Source organism: Zootoca vivipara, chromosome 6, assembly GCF_963506605.1.
Source record: "Zootoca vivipara chromosome 6, rZooViv1.1, whole genome shotgun sequence".
NCBI lineage: Eukaryota > Metazoa > Chordata > Lepidosauria > Squamata > Lacertidae > Zootoca > Zootoca vivipara.
Window position 1 is genome coordinate 22,056,846 of NC_083281.1, and position 22,654 is coordinate 22,079,499.

Sequence of the window (22,654 nt, forward strand, 5' to 3'; positions counted from 1 at the left end):
CTTTGCTGCAGAGACGCTGGCAACAAGAGCTTGCCTCTCCTTCTCTGCAGACACCAAATATATAGGAGCCTGTAAAGGGGACTGGAGGGAGCGAGGTGGGGGGGGGACCTAATGTAGGAGGGAGAAGCAATGGAAGCAGAAGGGGAGGCTGAGAAGCCATCAATCCCTCCCCCTCGCTTTCTCTTCAGGAAAAAAAAGCTTAATAATGGTGCGTCCCCAGCTAAAGAACCTAGTTCCCACTCGATGGTCCTATGCATTTCCCCCTCCCCCTCCTGTCTCTCCCCTTCCTGCTCTTTGCAAGGTTACAGCTGCTGCAATGGTGGTGCCCTCTCTCTCCCCGTCTCTTTGATGTGCCCCCTCCCTCTTGCCAGAAAGGAAGGCGGATTAGCTGCTCTCTGCCCATATGCTTTCCCTCCTCCCTCCCCCCCCCCTGCAGCCACACACACATACACAAACAAGAGTGCTTGTCTTTTGGAAATCCGCGCCACCATCATTCCTCTCTGACCCCAGTCTGTATCTTTCTCCTCTTGCATTCTATCCCCACCCCCACCCCACCCCAGCTGAGATAGAGACGTTTAATACTAGATTCCCCCACCCTCCTCCCGCTGGGAACCGTCAGGAATTTATTTGCGGGTAGAGGGGGATTCCTATCCCAATGCCTCCCGTTTATGTCTCCCATTCCTGGTGGTGGTCGAGGCGCAAGGGGTCTAGAAGGCACCCCAGCCCCGTTCCTCCGGCCTCCTCCATTTCCAAGGAAAGGTGGCGTTGCGGGGGGGGGCGGCGGCAGGCGGTGAATATTAACAGGAAAGGTGACCTTCCTAAATTAATTTTTCTGTCACTGGAGCCCTTCCTTCCACGCTCCTAGTGTATTGCTAAAGGACACCAAATGGGCAAAGTATATTTCTAGGTGCGTGAGAAGTTTAAATAATAATAATAACAACGACAGCATATGTTAATGATAGAAGTTCAGAAATAGGGGGACGGGTGGGGGTGAGTTTCTTGTTTGCCCCCCCCTCTGGCGCCACCTACACAAAAGAGGGGGGCTGCTGCTGCTGCCCTCTGATGCCGCAGCCCCCACTAGCACCTCCCCCCCCGTCCAGAGGAGAGAACAGCTCCTGAATATCAATGAGGGGGGGATAACAGCGCCCTCCTCTCCCGAGCATCGCCTTTGGGTGCCTGGCTATCATTTCCTGTGCTCTCCCTTTCTTCGCTCCATCTTTTTCCATTCCTCTAAACCTGCCTCTCCTTTTGCTCATCATCTTTCATCCTCCATTCCTCTCTCTCTCTTTCTCTCCCCCCCCCCCCCACCTCCAGCCCAATGACTCATCCTTTCTCCTTCATCTCTCCATCCGGCGCTGACATCTTGTCACCCATGGGGAGGGAGAGATCTGCCTGCCATTTCCCTGCCAACCCCTTTCCCTCCCTCTGCAAGGTTTTAACAGCCCCTTCCGCCGCCCCCCAAAAGAAACCCAAGTAAAAAAAAACCCAAATTCCAGACACCCCTCTCTAAAAAAAATACACCCAGGAAGGAGAGTCTCGGTTCCTAAGGCTTGAATCTCACATCATCATCACCAAAACATGAATCTCGTTGCGCTGCGCGGACACCACTTTCCAATGGATGATGAGCTTTTTGTTTATCACAGCACAGCTAAAAATATGCCCTGAACTGTCAGGACGAGATCCACACATCCAAGCGGATGCGGAGAAAGAAAGAGGGAGGGACACAGGGGGGAAAAAAGGTCTCGCGGTCCTCGCTCTCTCCAAGGACAAGGACAGAGATGTGCTGCGTGTGTGCATGGAGCCGGCAGAGGGGAAAAGAAGGTGACCGGCAGGGTGGGGGCGGAGGGTGCTTCATACGGGTACCAATTCCTCCGTTGCAGAGGGACACATGCGCTCCCCCCATGCGCAGACACATACAAATACATGCCGGGGCACACCGCACAAACGTATGAGCCACAGCGATCCACGGGATTAAGGAGTCACACGGCACCGTACACGGGGGCTCACAGACATATCTGCGCGGATTTTGCCGCCGGAGCACAGACCTTTCCCTGCTGTGTATGTAAAGCACAAGCGAGCAGGTGGGTGAGAGGTAAATAAGCGAGCGGCAGATACAGGGATGGAGAGAGAGAGAGAGAGAGAGAGAGAGAGAGAGAGAGAGAGAGAGAGAGAGAGAGAGAGAGAGAGAGAGATGTGGATGTACAGCGTCGTGCGCACGCGGTCACACGCGTGCATGCAATGCGGGCACGGAGGCGTCTTTAGAAGCGCAAGTACGCAACACAAGGACACAGCAAGGCTGCCCATCTGTATATACAGGTGCAATGATGCACAGAAACCCAAGAGTGTGCTGATCAGGGGGTATTGTTTCGCTACACACAGAGAGAGATACAAAAAGGGAGGAATGCGCTACTTACCCCCATGTTGGCGGCTTGGGCGTCTCAGTCTGGATGACCCAGACTCTCCTGGGGGTGTCTAGCAGGCAGGCAGGCAGGCGGATGGATGGATGGAATGGGAAAGAGAGAGCGAAAGAGAAAGAGAAAGGGAGAGAGAAAGAGTGAGACAGACAGAGGGAAGAGGAGGGAGCTGCCTGCGCCCCAGCCAGGGATGCTGTGCCCACGGCTGTCAGGCGCGGAAGGACAGAACTCGACGCACTCCTGCCGCTGCTGTCTGAGCAGGGGCAGCACAACAGCCAATCAGCAGCTCCTCTCCCCCTCATGCAACCACCCCGACCCACCAGCAAGCCCCGCCCCTTTTACTGCAGAATTCACCTTGCCCAAGGTGGGGAGAGAAGGGGCAGGGGATCCCCCAAGCCTGGCCTGCCCAATCTGCCCCAAAGCAAACCGGTTGATGGGGACCCTCAAAATCAAAGCACACACACACACACACAAATTATTGGGAACATGCCAAACTCTGTTGGATCGCAGTTTCCGGAGAATCCCACAGCCTCTCACAACCTCTCAGTTCACCACAGGCCTCCATTCCATATGCACACACTTCAAACCCAACCCTGTTGCCCCAAAAGGCAAAGTGTCACCCCACCCTCCAGGACACACCAAAACCACAATGCACTTTCTCAACTGCACAGAAAACGGAGACCCACAAATGTGTCAATGTGCCAGTCCCTCAGAGGCAGCCGGAATCCCCAAACCCTTCTCAAAGCAGGTTGACAAACAAGCACCAGAGGCCTTTCATATCTGAGGGCTACTGTCAACCTAAAATGAGGACACCCCCCCCATGACCGATGCCGCCTTGCTCCACATCACCCCTCAGAAGCACAATTCGCCTCCCCAATCTGTACACGCACCACACCACATCAAAACAATGCACAATGTGCCCCAAAATCCTAAGAACACACAATCGTGACCCCCAACACACTGTCTCTCTCTCTCTCTCCCCCAAACAAACCCTATGGGAACCAGTGCCATTCAAATATACTTTCCGGGGAATAAACTTGAGGAGGAGGGAGGGAGGGCGGTCATAGCTCAGTGGTTGAGCACATGCATTGCCTGCCTGAAGGTCTCAGGTTCAATCCCTGGCCTCTCCAGTTAAAAGGATCAGGGAGCACGTGGGAGGAAAGCGCCTTCTCTTCTCCAGGAATCCTGGAGAGCCACTGCAGGTCAGATTAGGCAGCACACTGGGTTGGAGAGGCTATCCCTCTTATTTAGTATAGGGCAGGTATACAAATAAAACCAGTAACCCCTTCAAATATGGAGATCACATCCAGACCAGCCATTTAAAGCACATTGCTCCTCCCTCCAAAGAATCCTGGGAGTTGTAGTTCCCCCCCCCCCTGCAGAACAACAATTCCCAGCACCCTTAAGAAACCACAGTTCCCGGGATTCTTTGCAGGGAAGCCATGTGCAGTGTGAATGTAATCTGTGATTGGGGAGCCAAATCTGGCCAAACTCACAGAGCGAGGATTCTGCAAACTGACCCTCTGGAGGGAAATAGCTGCTAACTGGGAGATTTAAAGCCTCTTAACCTCCAAGAACATACACAGTAATATAGAGATTGTTAACAAAGAGAGTTTTCCAGACATAACCATTGGAGAATGATTGGCACCTTGACCAAACGGCAATTCCCAGGACTCCTTGGGGATAAAAACCATGATATTTGAATTGGTATGAAACCACTGCTAATGTGGTTTTGTTTTTCCTGAAAGATTTGCGCATTTGCTCTGATTTGTGCATTCTCTCTATCTATCTATCTATCTATCTATCTCTCTCTCTCTCTCTCTCTCTCTCTCTCTCTCTCTCTCTCTCTCTCTCTCTCTCTCCACCCCACTTTCCCAATTGTACATAAAATATGTGGCCTCACAGTCCTCACCCCATTTCACCCCATCAGTCACACAGAACCTGCATTGCACTAAGGCTTCCCTTTATTCCCTTAAGCTAATACTGTAATAATACAACAGAGGACGAGATGGTTGGACAGTGTTCTTGAAGCTACAAACGTGAGTCTGGCCAAACTGCGGGAGGCAGTGGAAGACAGGAGTGCTTGGCGTGCTATGGTCCATGGGGTCACGAAGAGTCGGACACGACTAAACAACTAAACAACAACAATACTGTAATGTTTGTTTGTTTGTTTGAAAATATCAGTATAGAACGGTGGAATTCTTGGCTTGGCAGCTGTTTGTGTGAAAAGGATCTCAGGACTGCAGTGAACATGAGTCAGCACTGTTGTGTACCTACAAAGAAAACCAATGCAATTTTAGGCTGCATTCATAAAACCACACCTTGCAAGTGTGGTTAACTAGCTGCACTTTACTCTGCACCAGTTCGACCTCACATTGTTTCTGCTCTTTAAGGAGGATGCCCCAGCCTTTGCAAACCTGGTGGGCTGCAATTCCCATCTGTCCCTGTCAACATGGCCGGTGGTCAGGGATGATGGAAGCTGAAGTCCAAAACTACTGTACCTCGTGAACTAGTCTGGCATTATAGTCCCATGGAGACAGGACCTGGAATATAGTATGACAAGTTCACAGGGACCTGAATGCCTCTGGCGTGACCAGACACCTGTACAGTGCCACAACACAGCCATCACAGTACACAGATGTGAATACCCCACCACTTGCAAGAAGCTCCCAGAAGAGAACACAGCTTAAAAATATTTCCCTGCCCCTGCAATAAAAAACTAAGCAAGCAAACAACCAGAGCTTCTATCTTGACCTTCCTTGGAAAAGCCAAGTTTGGTTCAAGTGGGGCTGTCAGTGAGTTCTTGGGGCCATGAAATAAAGATCAAGCTTTACTGTGATGAAATCAAACTCTGGTGAGTCAGATTACAATTCCCCACCACCACCACCACCACCCCATCAGTGAGATCCAAGGTAAACATCTCCTGTAAAAAGAAGATTTATGCATGATCAAGCTTTCTTTAGCACCTCAGCCCTTGCTTCCCCCCCCCCCCCCCCGCAGGACCTATTGCAGTCATCAGCAGTCGTTAACAGCCATCTACAGGTTTACCACTCCCATCAGCCCATCACCCATTCCCACCACCCCCCACACTCTGTATATACATAAGGGTCTGACTTCTGTTTCAAGTGTATCTGAAGAAGTGTGCATGCACATGAAAGCTCATACCAAAATAAAAACTTAGTTGGTCTTTAAGGTGCTCCTGAAGGATTTTTTTTATTTTGTAAAAAGAAAGGAAGTGAAGCAATGGTATTATCTGACTGGTAACTGTTTACTGGTTCTTTTCAGAGCAAGGAGGGCCTACTCCATAGGGATTAGTGCCAACTCCACCCTGATAGTCTCCCTGGATCTAAACTGGAGTCAGGGATTAAGAGCATCTAGGCCCCAGCATCATTTCTCAGCCTCCACCATCCCTCATTTGATCTCCATGGCAACTGGGCAAGGGGGGAAGTCCATGTGACCCAGAGTCACTGTGGCAACAGAAGGAAGGGGTTTCCACGGCAGCAAGACAAATAGGATCACTGCCCAATGGGAGGAGAGGCTTGCCACAGGTTCAGAAGGCCTTATATGGGGGAGGATAAACTTTAGGCACCCCTCATTTGTGAAAAGCTTGAGGAGGCTAGAGAGAGGTGTGGATTTCTTAATCTTCCCTTGTCTTCTAACATATCCAGTCTTTCTCCCTATCCAAAGCATCAGTAGGATGAATTAGCTGGCATTCAGTTTTGGGGTAGGAATCAAGAAGTGTCTGGGAAGGGACATTCAGCCATTGCCCCGTCCCTTGGCTAGTGTGTAAACTGTATTTGATTATATTTACTTCTTACCCATAATCCCTACCTTCCCCTATTCCTCTGCTCATTCTTTATTGCCATTCTTTAGCATGTAAATTCCTAGGGGACAGTGATCAATCTTATTTTGCCTTTGCTTTTTTGCTGATTCAGCACCATACCAGACACATTAATAGTGCTGTAAGATAATAATAATAATAATAATAATAATAATAATAATAATAATAATAATAATAATAATGTACTCTTTGTAGAAATAAATAGCTGTATTAATCAATGAAGTGATTTGGTGGTCAGTGGGGTGGAAAGGAAGATAATATTCTCTTAGAATCATAGATCTGTAGAGTTGGAAGGCGTCATGAGGGTAATCTAGTCCAACCCCCTGCAATGCAGGAATCTCAGCTTAAGCATCCGTGACAGACAGAGAGACAGACAACTCTGCTTATAAACCTCAAAGGAAGGAGAGGCCACCATTTTCTGAAGGAGTCCTTTCCACTGTCGAAGAGCTCTTAATGTCAGAAAGTTCTTCCTGATGTTTAGTCAGAATCTCATTTCTTGTATCTTGAAGCCATTGATTCGGGTCCTACCCTCCAGAGCAGGAGAAAACAAGCTTGCTCCCTCTTCCATGTGGCAGCCATTGAGATATTTGAAGATGGCTATGATGCCTCCTCTCATTCAGGCTAAAAGGACCCAAGTCCCTCAACTGCCTCAAACTGCTGGGTTTCCAGAACCTTGACCATCTTGGTCTCACTCCTCTGCACGTGTTCCAGCTTGTCAATATCCTTCTAAAATTGTGGCACCTGAAACTCGACACAGTGTTACACTTACTTCTGCTGATGCCGCCTAGAATAGCATTCACTTTTTTTGCTGCTGCATCGCACTGCTGACTTATGTTAAGCTTGTGGGCTACTAAGACCCCCTTCTCACATGTACTACTGGTAAGCCAGGTGTCCCCCATCTTACATCCTGCTGAAGTTTAGAACCTTGCACTTGTCCCTGCTGAGATTCATTTTGTTACTTTTGGCCCAATTCTCCAATCTGTCAAGGTTGTGTTGAATTCTGAATCTATCTTCTAAGCCTAAGGTATTAACTGCCCCTCCCAGTTTGGTATCATCTGCAGATTTGACGAGGCTGTCCTCAATTCCTTTGCCCAAGTTGTTTATAAAGACCTTGAACAACAAACAAATCCAGGGCAGAACACCGTGGCACTCCCCTTGTCACTTTTTTCCAGGATGACAAGGAACCATTAGTGAGCATTCTTTGGGTTCGGTTAGTCAACCAGTTACAAATCCACCCAAAAGTTACATCATCCAGCCCAAACTGCTATCTTTCAGCCTCAGATCCCCACCATCAGATATGGTGCCAGAATCTGGGGGACCAACAGAGCTGGGCACTGCCATAGTTCAATGGAAGAGGGAGCATTGCATTTTTGGTTACATTAAATTTCCAAGCAGCCACAGCATGCCTAGAAACCGACTTCAGCTTCTGGTCCAAAGTGGTACCGCCACTTGCCCACCACTGAAATATCTGTTGGGGGCTAGACCAAGAGGGTGGTAAGTGGCAGGACCACAAAGTTGGTACATTGAGGGGTCCTTCTGAGCTTCTGAGGCCCATGGCCAATGCCTAACCTAACTGACCACTGGCTCCAGGCCTGCAATATAATCCTAAGGAAACTGACCTCCATTATAGGTCCTTATAGGTCCTTATAGGACACGGGTGGTACTGTGGTCTAAACCACAGAGCCTAGGGCTTGCAGATCAGAAGGGCGGCGGTAGCTCCCGTTGTTCGGTCCCAGCTCCTGCCCACCTAGTAGTTTGAAAGTACGTCAAGTACAAGTAGATAAATAGGTACCACTCCAGCGGGAAGGGAAACGGCATTTCTGTGCACTGCTCTGGTTTGCCATGCTGGCCACATGACCTGGAAGCTGTCTGCAGACAAACACCAGCTCCCTCGGCACTGCAACCCCAGAGTCGTCCGCAACTGGACCTAATGATCAGGGGTATCTTTACTTTTTAGGATTACTAGTACATAAGTGCAGTGCTTTGGGCACTCAAAAAGTGCCACGGGCAATGGTACAGGTAAGTAGTTTTAGCCCCTAGACTTAGTGGCTTTAATTGCCCCCCTTTAATTGCCCCACATGTACAACTTCAGTTGTGAAACACAACCTTGACATTTCTCTTCTCCCTCAACCGGCCATTCCACACTTTTCACAACTGCCACAACATTCCTGATGTGTTAGCAAACAAAACAAAAAGTTTTCCAATGCTGTTTAAAAGAAAGGAAAATGCTCTGAGCATGTGCAGTTTTACATTTCACAGTCACTTACTGTTAATCCTAGCACCATCATGACCACAGAAATGAAATGACGTTTCCTCCTGCTGTTCTAATGTTCTAAGGATGTCTGCAGGAACCAACATCATCCTCCGTGGGTCCTGGCATGCTAATCACCAGCCCAACTTCTGATGCTGGGCCTGTCTGCTCCTACCCCAAATGCTGCTGCTCTCTGGGTTGTCAGTTGGGGGGCCCTGGACTTTGGCTCACAAAATCAACTCTTGTTTTTTACCACTGGCTGTGGACATTATCTAGCCAAAGTTAAGCTCTTTGGAATCCCATTAGTTTCAATGGGAAAAATGTAAGCATGTCAGTAAAATCCTCAGGGTTTAAAATCATATTATTATTATTATTATTATTATTATTATTATTATTAATTGTTGACAGGATCTTTTGGGTGCAGTGACCTCTGTTTCCATTTGCTCCCTTGCAGATTCCAGAAGAAATCCATCATGTCCGCAGACTCTTGGCAACACTCATATGCCTTTGTCACGCCAATACAATATCTTTCCAGTTCAATTTCATTGACATTTGCTGCTTGCTTTCTCATGCCTTCCCTTGCTCCGGGCTCCTCTGCTCCGACCACAGGTCCCAAACCATTTCGTCCTTGCCCATTCTTATTATTTATTACTTATTGTATACATTTCCAAACTGTCCTTCAATGGAAATTTTCTGGGCAGTTTCCCATCGTTCCTCTTCTCCTCCCTTCCCCCCGCCCGCCGCCCCGTTCCCTTTCAATTCTCAAAGGAAAAGTTTGCCAAGAACTTCCCATCACAACCGCCTCTTCTGGAACCTGATTGGCTGTGAGCTCTAAATGTCTAGCATTCCATCTGTGGCCAAGCCCTACTACGCAGTCCTTGTTGATGGTGCTGAAATGGACAGCTCCATTCCTGCTTGAAGCAAGCAGACTGTTCCTCTTTCAGAGCGCACGCACGCACACAACCACTTCCCAGAATCCTGGGAACTGTAGTTCGTTAGAGGTGCCGAAAGCTGTTGGGAGACGCTTAACACACACACACACAGGCAAACCAGAGTTTCTAGGATTTGTGGGGAGGGGAGCCATGTCTGTTTAAAGCGGCACAAGAGTTCTTTAAATGTACCTTGTGCTACGTTCCAGCCAGGTAAAAGGCAGAGGTTACTGCCCTTACACTCAGCTCTCCATCCTCCAAGCCAGAAGCAAGTTCAAGGGCACATTCCTGCACTTGGGAAGGGCATGTCTGGTGAGGGGCGTGGCTTGGGAAGGGGCGGGGCCTGAAGATAATATTGAAAGTCAGATAAAGGAGCTTGGTGCTGGCTGCTCAGGCCTGTGATTCCTGTGGGATGGAACACTGGGGCAGACAAGTCACAACAGTTCCTAGAGTGTCCACTAACAGGAACTCACCTGGAGGGACACCTGACTACAGGTCAGTTCCTGTTCCCTCAGACATGCAAATGAGTTGGATTAGACAAAAGCCCTAGCCTGCAATCACTCTCTCTCTTAGCTACTTCCTCCCTCGATGAGGACACATCTTCAGAGAATCTCTAGTTAGCATGGTTCTCACTCTAGGCCTGCAGCCAAGAGTGAGACCAAATGGAGTCTTACTTTACTAAGTAGTCTCTAGATGTATATATACTTGTAACTTTTCTAAGCAAGCCTGCCTTTCTGAGATTATGCTGTAACTCAGGATGAAACTGTAAGTAAACTCTATCTTATTTTATAAACACTGTGTTGTGTATTTCTTTTAAGAGGGACAAAGGGGACCTTTGCCAGGAAGTGTAATATTGAACTATAAAGTGTAATATTGTTATAGAGATTCTAGCGAATCTAACGCACATGCTTTGCTGCGCACAAAAGGGGAATGTCACTCTGCTGATATTGGAAGCTTGCTAACACAAGCTTGGATAGGATCTATCTAATAATATATCCTAATCCACATCCCTAACATTCCCATAAAGGGTTATTACGGCCCAGGACTGCGTATTTTTGTGTATTTTTGAAGGATTGCTTTGGATTGTGATTTTGAACTGAGTAGGATTTTTTCACTTAGAACTTCCTGGTAAGCACATGGTCTATTGTTCTCCAGTGTGCCTAGGGGATTAGCTACCCCTCCCCTCCCTCAGAGTTTACAGCACTGAGAACTCAGAGGCAGTGAAGATTATTTTGCATTTTGAGATATTTTTAGAGATTTTGATTTTGGAATTTTTGGCAAATTTTTGAATTTTGAGAAATTTTTAGAATTTTGAGATTCCAAGATGGCTTTTGCAGATTTTGATAGTGGAGTTAAGCCAGGATTCATGGCTCTAGATGATGACAATTATGTATTTTGGAAACAACGCCTGATAGCATTTTTAGATGCAAGGAATGTTTTGGATGCCATTGAAAAACCTATGCCTACTGGCACAACAGCAGAGGATTTAGCCAAGATAGCAAATTGGAAACGCATGAACAGCGAGGCCAGATACATAATTTTGAGTGGACTTCGCAACAGGCATCTAACATCAGTTAATAGCAAAGATGATGCAGCTAAAATCTTAAAAGATATTGAGCGCAGGTATGGAGCATCTACTAAGAACTCCTACAGGAATTTGATGAGCAAATTAACTGCGCTGAGGATGAATTCAAGAGAAGAATTCACTGACCATATCAGCAAATTTAGTGAAATTGTTCAGAGGATTGATCTTACTACTAAAGCCCTTGATGAAGAAACAAAGGTTTCATTCTTGATAGCATCTCTAGGACCAAGCTTCAGTTCATTCAAGAGTTGCATGGATCACAAAAAGGACCTGACTTTTGAAGAACTGATTGATCATTTGAGAGAGGAATGCAGAGATTACCTTGATTCTTCAGAAAGGAATACAGGGAGAAAGGACACTAATTATGCTTCCAAGCATTTTCAAAGGTCCAGACAAACGCCAAAGGAAATAATTTGCTTTAACTGCAATTTAAAAGGGCACATGGCAAAGGAATGCCGGGCACCTAGGAATAAATCCCGCCCCTTTCCACCAAAAGGCGAAAAGAAGGGGGGTCGTGGGCGTGCAATGATATTGCAAGAAAGAAATGTAGCTTTCCAGAGCTGTGAAGGAAAGCGCAATAAGTGGCTTCTGGACAGTGCAGCAAGCAGCCACTTCTGTTATAAAAGGGAATATTTCAATGAAATAGACAATAATAAACAGTCTGAGATGGAAATTGCTGATGGAAATGTTATAAAGTCAATAGGTGCAGGATCTTTGAACTTGAATTTCAAAGTGAACAATGAGTCTTTTGATACTACAGTGAGTAATGTTAAGTATGCACCAAAGCTGAACTGTAATCTAATAAGTGTGTCTAGCTTGGACAAGAAAGGTTTTGAAATTATATTTAAAAATGGACAATGCAATGTGATAAAAGATGGTGAAGTGTTTATTCAAGCCAAACTAATCAATGATGTGTATGAGATTGATATTTCAGAGAATGAGTCTGCAAGGGTTGCACAACCCAGCAGAAAGGATCAACCAGATCTGGAACTCTGGCACAAAAGGCTTGGACACAGGGATACCAACCTTATCCTGAAAATGCAGAAGGAAAATCTGGTAAAAGGTCTACAGGTAAAGAATTGCAGTACACCAATGCCAAACTGTACAACTTGCATAACTGAAAAGGCAGTCAAGCCTTCCTTCCCACGTTGTACAGAGAAGAGAAGCACAAAAGTCATGGACACTGTTCATACTGACCTATGTGGTCCGCTGAATGTACCTTCCCTAGGAAACAATAAGTACATTCTGATATTTATAGATGACTTCTCAAGATATTGTGTTGGATATTTTCTAGAGGAAAAGAGTCAGACACCGGAATTGTTCAAACTGTACTTAAACATGGTGAAGAACAAATTCCAGAGAGCTCCTTCCACCTTAATTTCGGATAATGGTGGAGAGTTTTGCTCACGGCAGATGAAGGCCATCATGGCACAAGAAGGCATAGCACATGTAACTACAGTTGCTTACACGCCTCAACAGAACTCCATTGCTGAGAGAAAGTTTAGGTCTATTATGGAGATGACAAGGTGCATGTTAAAAGAGGCCAACTTGTCACAGAAGCTATGGGGTGAAGCGGCGAATACGGCGATTTATTTGCAAAACAGATTGCCTACAAAGGGTGCAGAACGCACACCATTTGAACTTTGGCACGGGAGAGTCCCAAGTCTGCAGCACATACGTGTGTTTGGAAGTGTCTGTTATTACCACGTGCCCAAAGAGCGCAGACACAAGCTTGACTCCAGAGCAAAAGCAGGTATCCTGGTTGGATATGCTCCTGGAGGAAAGGGATATAGAGTTCTAGATCCAAAGAGTGGCAGAGTAGACCCACACCATGTGGTTCATTTTGATGAACTAGGAAAGTTTGATACAAAGAACACTGTTATTGACTGTTCTAGAGAGTCACCAGATGAAGAGTTTATAAGTTTTCCTTTAGCACAAGGAACTAATATACCTTCTAGTGTCACAACACCCCCTACAGGCGACACCCCAGAAGACGCAGAGGTCCAGACCCCTGGCGGCACCAGAGACGAAGAGGAGGAGCTGTACGTGGACATGCCAGCGTTGGAGGAGGATGAGGATGCTGATGCGGTTGCACAACCAGAGGTCAGATGCTCATCCAGAACCAACAAGGGCGTTCCGCCACTACGACTGTCCTACTTTGCAGGGTCGGCGTCTCCACCAGAACCTTCCACTTGGGAAGAGGTAGAGCAGATGCCAGCCACCGAAGCCAGTCTCTGGAGGAAAGCCGCGCAGGAGGAGATAGACGCACTGCACAAGAACAAGACCTGGACACTCACAGAATTACCTGCTGGTAAGAAAGCAATTGGGAGCAAATGGGTGTTCAAGGTTAAAAGGGGTTCAGAAGGGGAGGTGCAACGTTACAAAGCAAGACTAGTGGCACAAGGTTTTTCACAGCAATATGGCCACGACTATGACCAAGTCTTTGCACCGACAGTAAGATACAGTAGCGTAAGATTACTTTTAAGCATCGCAGCATCTAAAGGGATGGAGGTGAAACACATCGATATAGCTACTGCGTTTTTGCATGGGGAAATTTCTGAAGAAATTTACATGAAGCAGCCTAAAGGTTTTATAAAGCCAAATGAGGCACATTTGGTTTGCAAGCTTCAAAAGGGACTGTATGGTTTAAAACAAGCAGCCAGAGCCTGGAACTTGAAATTGCATGGAATGCTGGTGAAACTTGGGTACAAGCAAGGTGAAGCTGACAAGTGTTTGTACACTAAGCAGAGTAATGGACAATTTTCTTATATTCTTGCCTTCGTTGACGACCTTTTAATCGCAACGTCAAATGACAGGGATTATAAAAATGTAGTCCAGCACCTCAACAAGGAAGTGCAAGTGAAGGAATTAGGACCAGTTGAGTATTACCTCGGGATTCAAGTGGAAAGAGAACAGGATGGTTCATTTCTACTTAATCAGAAGCAAAAGATAATTGAACTGTTGGAGAGTATGCAATTGCAGGATGCAAAACCCGTCGACACCCCGATGGCTACAGACTTCTTAAAGAACCAAGAGGATTCGAAGCTGCTGCCAAACAACACCGAGTATCGTTCAGCGATTGGTAAACTTTTGTATTTAGTTACCACGTGCAGACCTGATTTAGCCAATGCAGTAGGGATTCTCAGCAGGAAAGTGAGTAGTCCCACTGAGCATGATTGGGTTGGTGTGAAGAGGGTGGTTCGATATCTTAAGGGTACAATGGATTGTAAATTAAAGTTACCAGCTGTCAGTGACCCTAAGCTCATTGGGTACACTGATGCTGACTGGGCGGGTGATAATTCTGATTATAAATCCACAAGCGGGCATGTCTTTATGTATGGGGGCGGAGCTATCACATGGGGCAGTTATAAACAGAAATGTATAGCTTTATCGTCTACAGAATCGGAATATGTTGCGGCTACAGAAGCGTGCAGAGAGATTTCCTGGCTGGACCAACTCCTAACAGACTTTGGCGTGGAGAGAAAGGAACCTATAAGCCTGCTGGAGGACAACCAAAGCTGTCTAAAGCTGGCGCAGAATGAGAAGTTCCTAGCACGCTCAAAACACATTGGGGTCAGGTACCACTACGTTCGCCAGATGATACAAGATGGACTTGTCGAACTGTCGTACTGCTGCACATCGGAGATGACAGCAGACATCCTGACGAAACCCCTGCCAAGACAGAGTTTCCAGAACCTGCGTGTCAAGCTGGGACTCTTGGGTGGTTGAATAAAGTTGCTTATGTTTTGTTTTGTATGTAATGAATGTTGTGAATTGCCTGAGAAGGGGTTTGTGGGATGGAACACTGGGGCAGACAAGTCACAACAGTTCCTAGAGTGTCCACTAACAGGAACTCACCTGGAGGGACACCTGACTACAGGTCAGTTCCTGTTCCCTCAGACATGCAAATGAGTTGGATTAGACAAAAGCCCTAGCCTGCAATCACTCTCTCTCTTAGCTACTTCCTCCCTCGATGAGGACACATCTTCAGAGAATCTCTAGTTAGCATGGTTCTCACTCTAGGCCTGCAGCCAAGAGTGAGACCAAATGGAGTCTTACTTTACTAAGTAGTCTCTAGATGTATATATACTTGTAACTTTTCTAAGCAAGCCTGCCTTTCTGAGATTATGCTGTAACTCAGGATGAAACTGTAAGTAAACTCTATCTTATTTTATAAACACTGTGTTGTGTATTTCTTTTAAGAGGGACAAAGGGGACCTTTGCCAGGAAGTGTAATATTGAACTATAAAGTGTAATATTGTTATAGAGATTCTAGCGAATCTAACGCACATGCTTTGCTGCGCACAAAAGGGGAATGTCACTCTGCTGATATTGGAAGCTTGCTAACACAAGCTTGGATAGGATCTATCTAATAATATATCCTAATCCACATCCCTAACATTCCCATAATTCCCAACCCTCCGCTGTAGGGAAATTGGAGCCCTTATAGTACCAGAAATAGTATTATGGGTGATTTCACACAAGATGAAATTTCCTGCAGGAAAGATGTGTGAGGACTGACAGGATGCTAGACAGTATGGTGCAGTGGTTAGAGAGATGGATTGAGACTTGGCACACCAGGGTTCCAATCCTCGCTGGGCCATGAAGGGCTGCTGGGACAGCTCTGCTTGTAAGAGACTCTTAATCTCAGGTTTGTGGTTTTGGGCCTCACGTTGCACTGCAGGGGGTCGGACTAGATGACCCTCACAGTCCCTTCCAGTTTTATGATCTATGATTCTATGCTCTTGGGTACATCACCCATTCTCAGCCTAGCCTGCCTCACAGGGTTGTTGTGAGGATAATATGGAGGGGGGAGCCAAGTACATCACCTTGGACTCGTTAGACGAAAGGTGAGGCAGGAATGCAATAATAACTAAGCAGTTTGCTTTGTGGGAAGAAGGCACTCTTTGTCTGTTTCCTTGACATGGGCAGGGTGGGCCACAGCTGGTGGCATCTTTCCACTCCATTTCCCAAACAGGTAAAAACACATGAGCAGCCATCCAAAAGGCAGCCCAGACTTGCATGTTCACCAAGAAGTCAATACCGGTATGTATGCATAGAACAGCTGGTAACACATCAAACTTTCAAAATCTTTGTTGCTGGTATCTCTCTGTCTCGGGAGACAACGGAGGAGTGTGCCCCATAATCTTTACTTCCCGATAAATTGCAATTCAAGTGTTCAAAAATGGACACCTCGGTGATGTAAAGCACTATGTACTTGTCAGCCCAGGTGTGAGGAATTACATGTGCAATTTGCACAACTTCTCCACAGGGGAATGCCTTCTGAGTAGGAAATCTGTCTCCTGTGATTCATACTCTGAAGGTCAGGAAAAGCAGTTGCTCTCATGACATTTGTAAATGCCTGTGGAAGCAGGGGAAGGGAGAGCTGGTGTCTCATTATAAGAAAGCACCTGTCTTCAATTTCTGGAAGGCAAGAAGGCAAAAGAGGAGCCCTGCTACCTCTGTCCAACTAGCTGAGCACCCTGCCTCCAACAGTGGACAGCACATTCAAGAAGTCTCCCAGCAGACCATGAAAGTGATAGCTCCCTCCCACTATTTCCCTATTTCCCCCAGCAAGTGGCATTCAGGGGGTCCCACTGAGACATTGAGGTTAGTGCTGCCATTGATAGAAGAATGCTCACAGCATCTCTATCTCTTCTTCCTGCTGTAGGACACAGCACATGATCTGCAAGCCGAAGGTCACAGGTTATATAACAGCAATACTACTACTACTACTACTACTACTACTACTACTACTACTACTTTATTATTTATACCCCACCCATCTGGTTGGGTCTACCCCGCCACTCTGGGTGGCTTCCAACACACATCAAAATACATTATAATATCACAGACTAAAAACTTCCCTAACAGGGCTGCCTTTAGGTATTTTCTAAATGTCAGATAGTTGTTTATCTCTCAGACCTCTGATGGGAGAGTGTTCCACAGGGTGGGTGCCACTACCGAGAAGGCCCTCTGCCTGGTTCCCTGTAGCTTTGCTTCTCGCAGTGAGGGAACCGCCAGAAGGCCCTCGGCACTGGGCCTCAGTGTCTGGGCTGAACGATGGGGGTAGAGACGCTTCTTCAGGTATACAGGACCGAGGCCATTTAGGGCTTTAAAGGTCAGCACCAACACTTTGAATTGTGCTCAGAAACGTACTGGGAGCCAATGTAGATCTCTCAGGACTGGTGTTACGTGGTCCCAGTGGCCGCTCCCAGTCACCAATCTGGCTGCCGCAATCTGGATTAGTTGCAGTTTCCGGGTCACCTTCAAAGGTAGCCCCACATAGAGTGCATTGCAGTGGTCCATGTGGGAGATAACCAGAGCATGCACTACTCTGGTGAGACAGTCTGCGGGCAGGTAGGGTCTCAGCCTGCATACCAGATGGAGCTGGTAGACAGGCGCCCTGGACACAGAATTAACCTGCGCCTCCATGGACAGCTGTGAGTCTAGAATGACTCCCAGGCTGCGCACCTGGCCCTTCAGGGGCACAGTTACCCCATTCAGGACCAGGGAGTCCTCCACACCCACCCGCCCCCTGTCCCCCCAAAACAGTACTTCAGTCTTGTCAGGATTCAACCTTAATCGTCTCCTGGTAAGGCTTGAGAAAAGACCCCCGTCTGTGACACTCTGGAGAGCTGGTATGAGTCAGTGGCGCACACTTTGCAGGTTCTGAGAGCCTTTGGCAGTGCTGATACTGCAGCTGCAGGATTTTGCAATTATGAAAGCAGGTGGTTTCAGAGGGCACAGGGTTGGAGGTGGGCATTTAGCCTATCAATCCCAAGGAGAAGGAGGGGGGGGTTAATTCCTCATCAAGGGATGGAGAAGATTCACCGATGATGAAGAGGAATAATAGGAATTTTGAAAGAACAGGCCCTGACAGAAAACCTCTGTGTATGTCTAGAAGTGTGATTACTATCCATGGGGAGTCCTGTGCCGTTCCCACCTATCTCCTCCCCCTGTCCATGCTGCTCTTGCCATGTGCACCCAGATCTGTGGATCTGGCTAGGTGTTCTGCATCCTGTCTCCCAGTCTGGGTGTTCCTCTTCCTTCACCTTGATTTGTCCTTCCTCCCTCCCTGCTGCGGTTGCAAAGCAGAAACCAGGTGGCCACGCGGAATCCCAGCCCCTCCTGCCTGGAGAGAGTCAGAAGGGGAAGGAAAGCCAAAAATCTCTCAAAGGCACTGATTCCCTCCCCCTGAACCTCCCCAGCACCAATCCAACAGCCACCCGGAGTTGCACATTTGCAAATTGCCAGCCAAACCACATTCCCCCTGGGGGTTTGTTTTTCAGCTCTGGAAGCAGAATGGATGGAGATGCTGGTGGGAGGCAGCAGGAGGGGGGGGAATCTTACTGTGCAGAGCCTGTGATCCTGGGTTCTGGCTGCATCTCTGGGAAGGCAGCAAAATTAATGGCAGGCCATGTTCCTCAGCAGCGTTAAACACTGGCAATTGGGCTGGAAATGGGGCAGGGGTGGGGCAGGGCTGAGAGCCTGGACTCCTGGGTCTGATCACCCTTTCTGCATTGAAATTAGGGGATTTGTCAAATTAGAGGAGATCTGGACCAGAACCTCTAGGTTCTAAGCAAAGGTAGATCTCTCTCTCCTCTCTCTCTCTCTCTCTCGTTCTCTCTCTCTCTCTCTCTCTCTCTCTCTCTCTCTCTCTCTCTCTCTCTCTCTCTCTCTCTCTGTGTGTGTGTGTGTGTGGTGTGTGTGTGTGTGTGTGTGAGAGAGAGAGAGAGAGAGAGAGAGAGAGAGAGAGAGAGAGAGCGCAGCCTAAACTACTTTGCAGGGGTGTTGTGAACTGGGCTGCCATTGGGGTGGGCCTCTGGGGCACAGAACTGGGGTCCTGTTCAACAAAACAAGCAGGTGGGCCTGCCAAATGCAGAAAGGGTGGCTTATTACATGCAGAACCATCAAATGGTAGAGCTGGAAGGGACCCTAAGGATCATCTAGGGTTCTAGTCCAACCCCATGCAGTGCAGTTGTCCCATGTGGGGACTGAACCTGCGACCTTGGCATTATCAGCACCATGCTTTAACCAACTGAGCTATAAATGAAGTAATTGACATTACTATTGGAAGGAGGAGGTCATAAAGCCTTTAAGTCCAGCATCTAAAATCAATTGCTTTAAGAGTTGTTTGGTTGGTTGGTTGTGTTTTGTTTTACAATCAAGTGGCATATAAATTTTACCAAATAAATAATGAATAAAATTACCCAACTCCACAACTGGGTCTGAATATAACAGGGGTGGGGACAATGACAACCTTGGGTTGTATTCAGCTACGTTCTACTCAGAGTGGGTGCATTACAATTAATAGACCCAACTTAGTCATGCTCATTTGTTTTGATGGGTCTACTCTGAGTAAGACTAGCAGCCCTGTGTGCCTTGGAGTATGGACGGTGTTCCATTTTCAAGCCTATATATAAGTCAACCTCCCATCCCAATTTTCTCCAGTTATTCACCTTTCACTACTGCGCCCATTATTTTATTTCTCTGTCCTCCAGGAAACTCACAAGGAACACATTTGACTCTTTCCTCCCTGCCTATTTATCCCCTACAATGTAGGGACTGAGAGACAGTGGACATTTCAAAGGCTTCACGGTTGAGAGGGGAATCTGGAACTGACCTTCCTGGGTTCTCATCTGACACCCTAACCCTGGGATGCGGGAACATGTGGCCTGCAGATGTTTGGCCCATCGAGTCCACCATCCGGTTCTCACCTTGGCCAACCAGCAAGCATGATCTGCACTCTCCTGTGGCTTCCAGCAACTGGTATTCAGAAGCATTGCTGACTCATGACAGTGAAGGCAGAGCCCAGACATCGCAGCTAGAAGTCACTGAGAGCCTTATCCCTCAACAGCAACAGGTTAACTTCTCTGATGGCCAGTTGTGTCTCTTAGGTCTCCAGCAGAGATCCTTCACATTCTACCTGCACTGCTACCTGAGCCTTAAAAAAGCCCAAACCCAATGGAAATAGCAGGGATTGAACCTGGGATCTGCTGGAACCAGTGTGCTCTACCACTGAGCACTGGAGGGGGGAAGAATTTCTATCTGGTGGGGAGAGACTTTCTGCAATAACTTCCCCTTGCCAAGAAGATGATTACACAGGGCTCAGCCAAGGAAGCCTTTCTTTGTATTTGCTAATACCCCAGGGGAATCAGCAAGGAGAATTATAAATAGGTTCCAGAAGCGCAGCCATAATTTTGTCTGTTGCAGCAAAAAACAACAACACAGAATCTTGGGGCACCTTAACTGGACTAACGCATTTTATTATGGCACAAACTTATTTGTGCACCTGATGATGAAGTGGATTCTAGTCCACGGAAGCTTATGCCATAATAAATTTGCTAAGTCCTTAAGGCGCCGCAGAACTCTTTGTTGTTATAAATAGTTTTGTGATCCTATTTCTTAGCAGCTGGGAGAGGTAGCATGGGACTGGGCCTAATGCAGCTGCGTTATGGCAGCAACTCACTCCTGACGTGAGAGGTTTGGGGGCTCGATCCCAATGGGCCAGGGAGGCCTGCCTGCTACCTTAGATGTATTAGATCTGCTTAGGGCTGCAAGGAAAGCACTTTGCACATGCTCAAGGGCATTCCTATTGCTACTTTCAATTCGAAGTGGTTCTCAGGCTGAGCCGTGGGTTGCTAAAGCCCCTGCCTCGGGTTCAGTCCTGGCTAGGAGGTTTTGGGGAGAAGAGGGTTGAAACAAGCCCCCCCCCCGATCAGAAGTGCGTGGAAGGGATTGTTGCAAGTTCAAAGAAACTAGAGGCTGAACTCTAAAATCTACAGTCAAGAAATACTTTTATTAGAAGCAACCAAAATGTCACAAAATAGCGAGCCAGTTTTGCATTTTCTAGAACTATTCATTCTAAGAATGTAAGACTAGCCTGGTGGATGAAGACAATGGCCCAAATAGTCTGGCACCCTATTCTCACCGGGGCCAAACTGATGGCTGTGCGTAACCCACAGGCAGGACTTGAGTGCTATAGTGCTCTTCTCACTTGTGAATGATCCCAGCAACTGGTTTTCAGGCGCATGCTGTTTCCTACAATGGAGGTGAAACTTCAGCCTGCACCTTAAGCAAAGCAAGGAGCGGGGAGGGTGGGGGAATGAAAAATTGGCTTGGCGCTGTGCGGCCAAAAGATATGCATCCAGACTCACTCTCAAGATGGAGACTGCAGGCTTGATTGAACGAGTATCTGCTTAGTGCTGCTGCAGATCTCAGGTTACTCCTAGAACTATTGCATTCTGGGAGAAAAGAAAAAAGAAAAATGCAGGGACCGGCTCTCATTTTTCAAAATATATAATCCAGCAGTTGCCCACATCTGTCTCTACACAAGGTGTAGATCCTTTGAGTGGAGGGGGAAGATACTAGGTGATCCACCTCACAGGCTCCTGTGGCCTCTCAGCCACCTTCCCTGGGGAACGTAGGATTGCTCCCTAAATAAATAGAATAACTATGGTGGCCTACCTTGCAGGCCTGTTGTGCTTGAGAGAAGCATGTCTGTGAACACCTTAAGGGTGTTGCCTGCTTTTTTTAAGACTGGATTTAAAGAGAGAATAAGAGATGGGTCATTTTGTGGAGATAACCAATTTGAAGAGCATGGCAGGAAATTTTGAACCCCCAAAACTTAGTGATGTGTCATAATCATCACCAATATATCTCAAGCATAGTTGAAAATATGAAGAGGGTTCTTCTGTAGGTTGTGAGTCCTGATTAGGAAGGAAAGAGAAACAGGGCAGTTTTCATATTAGAAAAGTTGGAGAATAATTTTAGGCAGGGGTGGGGAACCCTCCAGTTGTGGTGGGATTCCAAGGGCTCAGCCATAATGTCATTTAATGTGGACAGCAAGCTTCCTGGAGCTGCATCAATTCTCCACTGTCCCTATGATGTTCTCCCGCAAATCACTGCCTTTTCACCTACCTCGATCCAGATTTTCTTATATATCACACCTTTAAAGCACATGACTTCCCCCAAAGAATCTTGGGAGCTGTGGTTTGTTAAGGGTGCTGGGAAGTGGAGCTCAGTGAGGGAGAAACCACAGCTCCCATGATTCTTTGGGGGAAGCCATGTGCTTTAAATGTATGGGGTGGATCTGAAAAGGAGAGGGTATGCGAAAATCCCAACTGAGGGAGGGGAAAGTGCGGAAAGGCAGTGATTTAGAGGGAAACACCATATGGACATCAGAATGATGCTAAATTCACCTACCAATTCACCTACCATCCACAGCAAAGTATGGATGAGCTTCAGCTCCCATAGCAAGAGATGACAGGAGATGGAATCAATTAGTATCAGGAGGGGCATATCCTTGATTTTAGGTAATGTCCCAGGTAACAACTGACCCAGACCCTTCAATCACCACCTGAGGTCCTTCTTTGTGTACCCCCTCCATGAGACATGAGAGCAGGCCTTTTCTGCAGTGGCTCCCCACTTGTGGAATGCTCTCCCCAGGGAGGTTTGGCAGGCACCTGTAGGCGCCAGGCAAAAACATTCCTCTTCTCCCAGGCCTTTGGTTGATTAAACAATCTATGGCAGTGGTCCCCAATTGGTGGTCTGCAGACCCCACGGTTTCTGTGTAACCCACCCAGGGGGGTCTGTGGCACCATTCACATAAAGAAAACTACCATAGAGATA

The 22,654-nt window shown here is 47.3% G+C and overlaps 1 protein-coding gene across 1 annotated transcript in view; it reads right to left on the reverse strand.

Annotated features, from left to right (window-relative positions):
* The window catches only part of ATP1A3 (ATPase Na+/K+ transporting subunit alpha 3), a 34,182-nt gene extending 31,561 nt beyond the window's left edge, over positions 1-2,621 (reverse strand). The window contains exon 1 of the mRNA XM_035117568.2: positions 2,415-2,621. Within this exon, the coding sequence (XP_034973459.1) occupies positions 2,415-2,420 (6 nt within the window). The 5' untranslated portion in view covers positions 2,421-2,621. The remainder of the gene's footprint in view (positions 1-2,414) is intronic.
* Between the last annotated feature and the right edge of the window lie 20,033 nt (positions 2,622-22,654).